Source organism: Gekko japonicus, unplaced genomic scaffold (genome assembly GCF_001447785.1).
Source record: "Gekko japonicus isolate JY-2015 unplaced genomic scaffold, Gekko_japonicus_V1.1 scaffold47, whole genome shotgun sequence".
In the NCBI taxonomy this organism is placed as follows: Eukaryota; Metazoa; Chordata; class Lepidosauria; order Squamata; family Gekkonidae; genus Gekko; species Gekko japonicus.
This window is the reverse complement of record NW_015165235.1, coordinates 2,020,408-2,031,193: the sequence shown is the minus strand read 5'-3', so window position 1 is coordinate 2,031,193 and position 10,786 is coordinate 2,020,408. Positions and strand designations below refer to the sequence as shown.

At 44.8% G+C, this 10,786-nt stretch overlaps 1 protein-coding gene across 1 annotated transcript in view; it reads left to right on the top strand.

Moving 5' to 3' along the window:
• The first annotated feature begins 18 nt into the window (after positions 1 to 18).
• The window catches only part of ESRP1 (epithelial splicing regulatory protein 1), a 61,786-nt gene continuing 51,018 nt past the window's right edge, over positions 19 to 10,786 (top strand). The window contains 4 exon segments of the mRNA XM_015409825.1: positions 19 to 255; positions 832 to 960; positions 2,726 to 2,839; positions 5,739 to 5,853. Of these exon segments, the coding sequence (XP_015265311.1) occupies positions 124 to 255; positions 832 to 960; positions 2,726 to 2,839; positions 5,739 to 5,853 (490 nt within the window). The 5' untranslated portion in view covers positions 19 to 123.

Genomic DNA, 10,786 nt, shown 5'->3' with positions numbered 1-10,786 from the left:
GGCGGTGCGGTGCGGGCTGGGGCGCGGGGACTTCTCCGGCACGCGAGAGGGCTGGGGGTGGGTCCGTCTGGTGAAGGTCGTCTCTCTTCCCCTCGCTGGCGCTGGGCTCCCTGCCGCCTCGGCATGACGACCTCTCCCGACTACCTGGTGATCCTGTTCGGGGCCACGGCGGGGGCCAACGGGGCGCGGCTGGGCTCCGACGAGCGGGAGCTGGTCCGCCTGCTGTGGAAGGTGGTGGATCTGGCCAACAAGAAGGTACTGGCCCGTTGGGGCCAGGCGAGGGCGGCCTCGGGGAGGGAGGAGAAGGACCGGTCGCCTGCCTGTCTCGCCCTCCCCAGTAACGCGTCGCTGGGAGGGCTGGAGGAGTCCCCATCCAGAGGGGAGACCCCCGAGAATTCTGGTCGTGGGGAGGCGAGAAGAGAAAGCCCTGGGGGGGGGGGTGTTTTGTCTGGCCCTCTGAAGGCCCTGGAGGGCTGAGCCACAGCTGAGCTCTACAACTTGTTGCCCATCTGGAGTTGCTGCTTCTCCAAGTGGCTGCAAAGTTTGAATTTTGTAAGGTGCCCTTGTGAGGCCATACTTACCTGGGAGTAAGGCCCACTGAACCCTGTGGGGCTTCCTTCTTAGTAAACAAGCATAGGCCTACACTGTAAAGGTGAAAACACATCTTAAACATATTTGATTTAGAGACTGGGTCTACCAGGGTCAACTGTTCTGCCAGACTGGATTGACTGAATTTTACCTTCTGGCCTGCTTTCTTGAGGCAAGTTGGCAGAAGAAATGGAAGAAAGCTGATCTCTTGTCTCTCCCCCCCCATTTTTTTAATTCCTGGAGGTGGGAAACCTCCATGAAGTGCTGATCAAACCTGATCTTTTGGAGCTGACGGAGGAATGCCAAGAAGAAACACAAAGTATGTTGGACAGCCTGATGCTGGCTCCACAGCTGGAACAGGCTCTGAGACAGGTAAATGCTTGTCCCCCTCTCCTGGTTTACCAATTTCCCCAAGAAGTGACTTGCTTGCCCCCTTCTTCCTGGGCTGGCTCTAAACTGACATGAGACCCAAGATGTTAAGTCACTGGATGGGCTGGGTTTGTTGTAGGAGGGTGAGGTGAGTCACACAGCTAGCGCTTTGGGAGGAGACGGTCTGTTCCACTTTTAAGGCCCACATGTGCTTAACTTGGAGAGGAGAGTCTCTGGGCTGCCTTTCTCATGAAGCATGTGAACTGCATTAAGATTGCATTGTGATTATTGTTGCTGATTGCGGCGATATGCAGGCCCAGCCAGTGCTGGTTTACATAGAGGTACGTCTCAGTGAACTCAGAGGGATGGACTTCCAGCTAAGCACAGGTCGACTGGAAAGGTGGAGCGTGTGTTTCTCCCAGAGGCCTTGACTCTCTCTCAATTCAAAAACAGCTGATTTCCTTGTTTTAGCTTAGTTTTTGCCTTTCTTTAAAATTTCCTTCTTAAGAAAAATAAGGCTTAATGGTTAATAGAATTTCTTTAGCGCCTTAAACATCCTTTTTTTGTTGCAACAGAATAACATGTTCAGCTGATTGGAATAAGTTAAATGGTAACTCTAATAAGGCATAAAACCTGATAACTGCCCTGTTTTTTTTCCCTATAGGAATTTTTAAATTGTTGCTCTATAGTTAATTATGGAAGAAAGTATAGAGGTAATTGAAGTGTAGAATAATGTTGCACAACCAAGACACTAGTCTGTTACATTAGGGGCATTTTGTGCTTATCTCATGGTGCTCCAGTAAGGACCAGTGTGGTGTCAGAGTTAGTGTTGGACTAGCATCTGGGAGACCCAGGTTCAAATCCTTACTTGGGCAGGGAAGCTTTCTGGGTGACCTTGGACCAGTCACCCACTCTCAGCCTAACCTACCTCACAGGGTGGTCATTGTAAAGAGCAAGTGGAGAAGGGGACAACAGTATTTTAAGCTGCTTTGGGGTCCCCATTGGAGAGAAAAGTGGGGTACAAATGAAGTAAATAAAATGAAGTGTTGTATGAAGTGCATCTCTGAAGTGTGCTTCAGCTGAGATCTGTAAAGGCAACTTGAGGATCGATCACATTCACTTATAGGGGCTGGTCCTCCAGAAATGTTTCCTGCCCCTCCTGGAGACATGCTTAATAGTGTTTTAACAGTAACTTCTGTATCCTTATAGATCCAGGTGGGCAGCTGAGTTGGTCTGAAGCAACAGAACGAAGTTTGAGTCCAGTGGCACCTTTAAGACCAACAACATTTTCTGCAGGGTATGAGCTTTTGTGTGCATGGACACTTCCACAGATACATTGAAATGGAAGTTACCAGTCCATACATATAGGTAGAGGGCGAACATGCTAATTTACTGTTTACCCTCTGCCTATATATATGGAGTATTAACTTCTATTTCAGTGTATCTGAGGAAGTGTGCGTGCACATGAAAGAAAACTTTGTTGGTCTTAAAGGTGCCACTGGACTCAAACTTTGTTGTTCTCTATGCTTACAAAGTACTTAAAATAAAGCAGCCAAATCTTGCAACAACCCTCTAAAGCAGGCTAGAATGAGCCTCTCTTCTTGTCAGATTGTCAAATATACTCTGGCTGCACTGAAAGCATAGTGCCATGGACCTAAGCTCGGTTAGGCACAAGTACTGCATTTCATTTGAAACAGGAATGAAATAATACTGTATCTAGTACTGGGAAATGTTGTAAGTGGGTTTTTCTCTGTCTCCTCTCTTCTAGTTTAACCAGTCTGTGAGCAATGAACTAAATATTGGTGTGGGTACTTCATTCTGTCTTTGCACTGATGGGCAGCTTCATATCAGGCAGGTTCTGCACCCTGAAGCTTCCAAAAAGGTAAGGGGAATGTAATTCCTTGAATTCTGCCTAACCACTCCTCATAAGAAGGTTATCACTGGTTTTATTTTAAGGATAAGCCTTTTTGCTTAAAAGTTCAAGTCCTCAGGAGTTGCCCTTTGTCCAGACTCATGATGGGAGTCTGGAGACTTATTCTGGCATGGCTCAGATGTATGGAAGAGTGTATCTTGCAACCAGCGCTATGGCATTGTATAGTTGCATTCCATACAACCTCTTGTCCTTGCTTCTCACTTTTATTCAACAGAGCAACCCCCTACCAATAAAAGTATGTATACAAGGCACAGCAGGTCTCATATGTTCTTGCATGGACCCACCCCCCATTCTATATTGGCCACTTTGCAAGGTAGTTCTTGACTTTACAGGCAGCAACTGGAGAAGGCTGAATTCTAAACATTTAAGTCCTAATGTGAAGTTTGCTGTGTATGTATTAGCTTGGTTTGAAAATTCCGTAATGTTTGTGATACTGTTTCTGCTAAGAGTACTTCCTATATAGTGCCTTCCTCCATATCATTGCTGTATTTAAAAAGGAACAACATCTTAGGTGAGCAATATTGCATTTGCGCATGCCTTACATAGTTGTAAGGATGTGGTTTCAATGCAGGTTTCCAACACAAAGTGTGAACAGTGTAGGAAACAGTTATGTATGAAGCAAACTTTACTTTGGCTCTAGCTGACCAAGCTTTTGGTGCACTTAGCTATTCTTACTGTTCATTTTTTTCTTTCTAAAAGATTTGAACTATATCTTCTACCATTCAATTTTATTGACCTTGAATAAGTGTTGGTGAATAGTATTTCTCTTCACAAATGTGTCTCTTGCAGTGAATGCAATATTAATGAAAATATAGACACATTTTAAATCTGAACAAGACTTGAATATTGCTTTAGAAAATAGTTTGAGTGAATAGTATTTCTCTTCACAAATGTGTCTGTTGCAGTGAATGTAATATTACATGAAAATATAGGCACATTTTGCTTTAGAAAATAGTTTGAACAAGGCAAAACATCCCTATTATCTTTCATTTGGTCAGCTTTCTTTCCCTTGATATGAAGAGAAAATTTGTTCCCTTAGTGGGTGTGTACTATTTCTCACAAAGCTGCTAAGCAGATAATACAATACAATTAATTTATCCTCATCCACTTCTGAATAACTCCTTCCATGTGTGTGCCACTGAAGAAAATGCACACATTGCTTTTGAGAAACTGGCACCCAAGGCCGAACTTGCCTGGCCAAAGCAGACATTTTTTCCCTCAGTGTAACACTTTTTTCAGTTTTTTAATTCCCAGATGTTCACCTTTTTACAACCAACCTTCCTCTGTCCTCATGCACTGACCATCCTTATGTTAGTGTTCCTCTTTCATAGTCTAGATATGATCAAACCCTATTATCCTTAGTAAGAAACACCCAACTACATTCTAGCTTTGTAGAGGCTCAGCAACAATATCTAGCCTGGTATTCCAAATATATGCATGAGTTTTGAATAAAGTGATCCTTCTTGTATGCTTCTTCAAAGAGCACTTATTTCGAACTATAGTTACTACTAACCTGCCACCAAATATGCACAGTGATGCATCCAACACTGTACTTTATTCTCTGGGAAAGGTTAAATACATAAATATACTGTGATGTTAGCCATGCAATGACCGCTTGTCATGTCACCCCCAGCTACATTCTGCCTGCAACAGATCAATCTTTTCCAGAAATGCATACATTCCAAACTTTTAAAATAGCTGGAAGCAGATGCCTGTCAGAGTATAGCAATGCAGAAATCAATCTGCCACAAAAATATGCCTGATTTAGTTATTTATTTCCTTCTTCCCTTTTCTGATCTCCCCCCACCCCACCCCCCCGGGAATTCATAACGCTTGCCTAAGGTGAACTGCGCTATATGGGATCAAATGTGTAGAAAGTTTTCTTATACAATTGGGGGTGGGATATTGTTCTTATTGTATTATTTTGTATTATTTTCCAAAAGCTTATGCAGTTCATTTTGATTAGTTGGAAGCACGGCTTCCTGAAGTAAAATTAAGTCTTGAGGCTTTAAAACTGTACAGAGTAATAACAGCAAGAAGGATTTTACTAGCTTTTGTTTGGGATGAGCTGCATAACCTGCTCACAGCTTCCATGAGTAATCTGGGCAGTTCCATCATTACATCACAAGGCGCTTGAGTCTCTCCCATCATTCTGTACCTATTAAGTGTTCATTTTATTTTGTCTGGGAGCCCAGCACTAAAATAGGCTTTACATTTGGCTTGAACCCTTTGTCACAGAGGAGGTCTGAATTAGAAGCTTGCTATATATAGGTTCTATATGGTGCAGTCCCGAAGTGGAGTTACACCCTTTTAAGTCCATTGAAGGCAGAAGGGTGTAATTTTACTCAGGGTTGCACTTTTCGTACTAAAGATGCATCCTAGAGAAAGGGAATAGGCTGGTTATGGTATTGAAGAAAAGAGGTGTGTGTTGCTCTTCAGGTTCCCACTGAGTATAATCAAAGCTGTGTTTTCGGAGATCAGAACTGTAACTTTATTGGGTCATCTGTGCTTGCTCCTGGAAAAAATGCCTTCTACAAAATCTGCCCCTTTTCTGTTGCCCTTTGCCTTAATGGATGGTTAAAATGAGTATGTAGGAGTAATGAGTGTTCCCGTTGTAGTGTAACCACTAGTTGTGGTTTTATAATCTACAACAGCTTGCACTTTTATCTTGTAAGTATTCACAAGGGAGAAACTTAACAATATTTAAGTGGCTGACGAGTGGATTGCAAAAGGGCTTGCTGTAATGTTAGCTGAGCAGGCTTTCAGCCTAACTGTAAGTGTGAAAACTGGTGGGGAAATACAGATGGATGCTATCTTGGTTTACCAGAAGTAACTTGGTCTCTTGCAGAATATCTTGTTGCCTGAATGTTTCTACTCATTTTTTGACCTACGAAAAGAATTCAAGAAATGTTGTCCGGGTTCACCTGAAATTGACAAGTTGGATGCTAAAGCCATGGCAGAACGTATCCTTTAAAAGCAAAACCAAGAGTTAATAAATGGTACATCTTTAGAATAAGAGCTATAATTGCCTGCTCTCTCCCAAAGTGATGGATAGAAAAATATGCTTTAGTTCAAAATGTGCATGTTTGTATTCTGTCTGGTGCTGTTTAAGTTTTGCTATACTGAATTGGTACCAATGTAGAACTTTGGACAGATGAGTGAGAAATATTCAGTTGGTGCTCCTTTAAAATCCTCAATTCATATGAGACATTGGCTTGCGAGAGAGGGGGGCAGTTCATTGGAACAAAGGGAGAATTCCTCCCTTCATGCTTGTGGCAAAACTCTTACTACCTGTTGAATGACTGGGGCTTGCTAACCTGCCCAGTTTCCTCTCTTTTCTGTGACCAGCAGTGTTGAGGTCTTCTGTGCTGTTCTTGGTACTCAGGTTGTAGCATCTTCCTGGTTCTAACTGGCTGTTTGGGGAGGGGTGTTAATGCAAATTCCTCTGTCACCAAAATCTGCACATTTGCTCCTTGCTCCATAGACTTGGGGGTGGACAGTGGTGAAGCCCCATGTCCTGTGTTTACATAGATGTGATCTGTATGCCTTGAGGTTTATTAATATTCCAGAAATGGTGTGCCGTGATCAGGTGCAGAGCGAGTTATCCTCCTATGTGTCTGGGAGGAAGGGGCAGCCAACTGGGGCTCTTCATTGACTTAAGTGAGAATGTTTTTATTTATGCTGTTTCTTCTAGTGACATAAATTATGGTATTGTCAGAAACTGGTCTGATTTATGTACACATTTATAGCTTACTGATTAAGCTCTAATTCTCTCTGATATACCCTAACTCTACCCAGATATTTCACTTGCACTAGTAGTCTGGAATGACTAGATACAATAGTAGTAATAAAATGACCATGGATTCCTTATCCAGATTATCTTTGGACTCCATGGGCTTGGGAAGAGCCAGCAGAATTTGGGATAGAACTGTGCTGTTACATCATCTGTGAGCTTTTTAGATCAGTCATTGCTATATTTGACTGAAGCTTTGGTGCACATGGCCTTTTATGTGAATAGAAGACCAAATATGAATTTTAGCTAGATTATTGCATCTGCTTGTTAAGTAGATGATCACAATGGACGTGAGACCAATACTTCTGAATGATGAGATGAAAGTGACAGACACCCTGGGTAGTAGTAACCATGTCATTTTGAAATTTAGAGTCTTGGGGAAGGGAAAAGCAGTATGTAAGACATATAGGTTGGACTTGAGGAAAGCAAATTTTGACAGTTATGCTCGATAGAATCCCATGGTCAGAAATACTTAAGGAGAAGGGAGTTCAAGAAGGGTGGGAGTTTCTTCAAAGTGGCGTGGCTGTGTCACCTCCAGTGACGCAGCTTCGGGGGCGGGGTTCCCCCCGGGCCCCAATTCCGCCAGGGCGGACCTCGGAGCTCCGAAGCGGGGGATTCCCCGCACCCTGGGGTCATTTGGCAACCCTAAAGGAAGGCTTTATAAACAAGGATTAATATAAACAAATAACCAGTGCTTGTAGAGAGAGCGTTAGGAAAGCTAAAGTTCAGTATGAGCGTAAAGTTCAGCTAAAGTTCAGTATGAGCTTAGGCTAGTCTAGTGAGTAATGCTAAAAACAAAAAAAAGGGTTCTTATGTTCAAAGTAAGAAAAAGAGCAAGGACATGGTAGGCCCATTGCAGGGACAGGAAAGTGAAATTATAACAGGTGATGAAGAGAGGGCAGAACTGCTCAATTCCTATTTTTCCTCATTTCTTGTGAGGGAAATGGAGCTCAACATGGCAAAAACAGATCACATGATGAGGTAAGGGAGTTGCAGCCTAGGATTGGCATAGGGCTAGTACATAAAAAACCTAGTTTCTTTAAATGAAACTAAGTCCTCTGAACAAGATGAATTTGTATCCAAGGGTACTAAAATAACTTGCAGATGTAATTTCTGAGCCTCTGTCTATTATTTTTGAGAATTCTTGGAGAGCAGGTGAGGTGCCAGAAGATTGGAAGTGGGCAAATGTTGTCTCCATCTTCAAGAAGGTGGAAAAGGAGAATCTGGGTAACTACCTACCTGTCAGCTTGATGTCAATTCCTGAGAAAGTTTTATAACAAATAATCAAACAGTCCTTGAGCATTTAGAAAGGATGGCTGTGTTAATGACTCTGTGGCTTCAAGTGGCTCTGCAGAATCCAATGCCCCCTGGCGGCTGATTAGATGAGCTTGTGGAGGACTGGCATAGCCGACTCTCCGCAGGCATCGACGAGATCGCTCCCTGATGTCCTCTGTGCTCCCGCACTAGGCTGGCACCCTGGTATACCCCGGAGTTGCGGCTGATGATGTGGAAGCTAAGACGGCTAGAAAGATGGTGGCATGATGATGTTACCCCATGACGAAGCTATAAGAACATCTTATAGGACGTTTTTGAGATGCTATGAGAAGGCAGTCAAAGCTGTGAAGAATGAGTACCACACAGCCTCAATTGCGTCTGCAAGCTCACACCCAGCCCAATTATTTAGAACGATTTGGTCCTTGATGAGTCTCCCAGGTCAAACGCTAGGGAATTGGACATTGGCTATTTTGCAGATAAAGTCTTGTCACTCTGCCGTGACCACCCCACCACAGTTGAAACAGTGAGCGAACTTGAAGCTCCATGCACATCATCTTGTCAGGTTTTGGGTTCAGTCCACTCAGTCTAGAGGAAGTTGACAAACTGCTCTTAACTCTACGTCCTACCACGTGCCTCCTTGACCCGTGCCCATCATGGCTCATTAAAGAGGGCCACAAGGGGTTTCGAAGTGCCCTTGTTAACAAGTCTCTCTTGGAGAGCTTGTTCCCTGGGATACTTAAGGAGGCCGTGGTTCATCTCCTCTTGAAAAAAACATCATTGGATCCGGCTGAATTGGCTAACTACCAACTTGCCCTATTTGGGCAATTTAATCGAGAGGGCTGTGGCAGTTTAGTTACAAAGATTTGTGGATGACGCTTCCATCTTAGACCCCTTCCAGTCTGGTTTCCGCCCGGGATATGAGACAGAAACAGCACAGCTGGTTCTCACGGATGACCTTTTGGATTATTTCAGTCCACTCGGTCTAGGGGAAGTTGACAAACTGCTCTTCTCTACGTCCTACCACGTGCCTCTTGGATCGAGGCGGATTGGCAGTGTTGCTGCTGTTAGACCTGTTGGCAGCGTTCAACATGGTTGTCCATCAGCTAATGATCCACCACCTCACAGACACCAGAGTCCAGGGGCTTGCCTTGCAATGGCTTTCACCCTTTCTTCAGGGTTGGGGTCAAAGGGCAGCATTAGGGGAACCGCTGTCCTGAAGGCACCCACTGATCTGTGGAGTGCCCCAAGGAGCGGTACTTTCCCCAATGTTACTTAACATCTACATGTAAAGCTTTGTGGATGATGCTTCCATCTTAGACCCCTTCCAGTCTGGTTTCCGCTCGGGATATGAGACAGAAACAGCACAGCTGGTTCTTACGGGATGACCTTTGGAGGCACCTGGATCGAGGCAGATTGGCAATGTTGTTGCTGTTAGACCTATTGGCAGTGTTCAACATGGCTGACCATCAGCTAATGATCCACCACCTCACAGACACCAGAGTCCAGGAGCTTGCCTTGCAATGGCTTTCATCCTTTCTTCAGGGTTGGGGTCAAAGGACAACATTTGGGGAACAGTTGTCCCGAAGGCACCCACTGATCTGTGGAGTGCCCCAAGGAGCGGTACTTTCCCCGATGTTATTTAACATCTACATGTGCCCCCTTGCCCAGATTGCCCAAAGGCATGGGTTTGGGTGTCACCAGTATGCAGATGACACCCAGCTCTATCTGTTGTTGGGCAGCCAGTCTGACTCTACACCGGAAGATCTGGACTGGGCATTGCAAGATGTGGCTGGTTGGCTTAGACTGAGCTGACTGAAATTGAATCTGATGAAGATGGAGGTCCTGTGCCTGAGTCGGGGGGGTCCAGGGGTAGGGATCCCACTCCTGACCATCGATGGGGCACAGCTGGTGCCAGCACCGGAGGTTAGGAGTTTGGGAGTTCTCTTGGATGGCTCCTTAACAATGGAGGCCCAAGTAGCAGCCACTGCCAGGTCAGCCTTTTATCATCTTTGGCTGATTAGGCAGTTGGTTCTCTTCCTCGAATGCAACAACATGGCAACAGTGATCCATGTGATGGTCACCTCAAGGCTGGACTGCTGTAATGCTCTCTACATGGGGCTGCCCTTGTCTCAAATCCAGAAGCTGCAACTAGTGCAGAATGCAGCAGCCAGGCTGCTGATGGGTATCGCCATGCAGGAGCACATCCAGCCTGTACTGAAGGCACTACACTGGTTGCCGATAGCATACCGAATATGGTCAGAGTCCAGCATACCTGAGGGACCGCCTTTCCCCACATGTTCCCCAGAGAGCACTGCGTTCAGGGATGCAAAATTAGTTGGCCCTTCCAGGCCCCAAGGATGCCATGCTGGCAACAGGGCCAGGGCCTTCTCGGTGGCTCCATTCTGGTGAAATGAGCTTCCGGATCAGGGCCCTGTGGGACCTTTCACAGTTCTGCAGGGCCTGCAAGACGGAGCTCTTCCACCAGGCATTTGACTAAAGAGCCACATCATACACCAAGGAGTGTCCCTGTGTCCTGGCTTTACCACTTTTGCCAGCTTGTATCCTGGCCTTACCATTGCTATCTTCAGCCTGTACCCGCTGCATAACAAGTGATCAAGCTGGTGTGAAGTTATGGGAGTTATATGGTCACCTAAGTCATTTTATAAATAATCTTTGCTCCTGTTTACTTGATAATGTTCCAGTGTTTTAGTTGTATTTTAAATTATTGGTATTTTATGTTATATGTTTATATGTCATGATAGGTTTTAATTGTATTTTTATGAAATATTTGTAAGCCGCTCTGAGCCCGCCTTGGCAGGGAGGGCGGG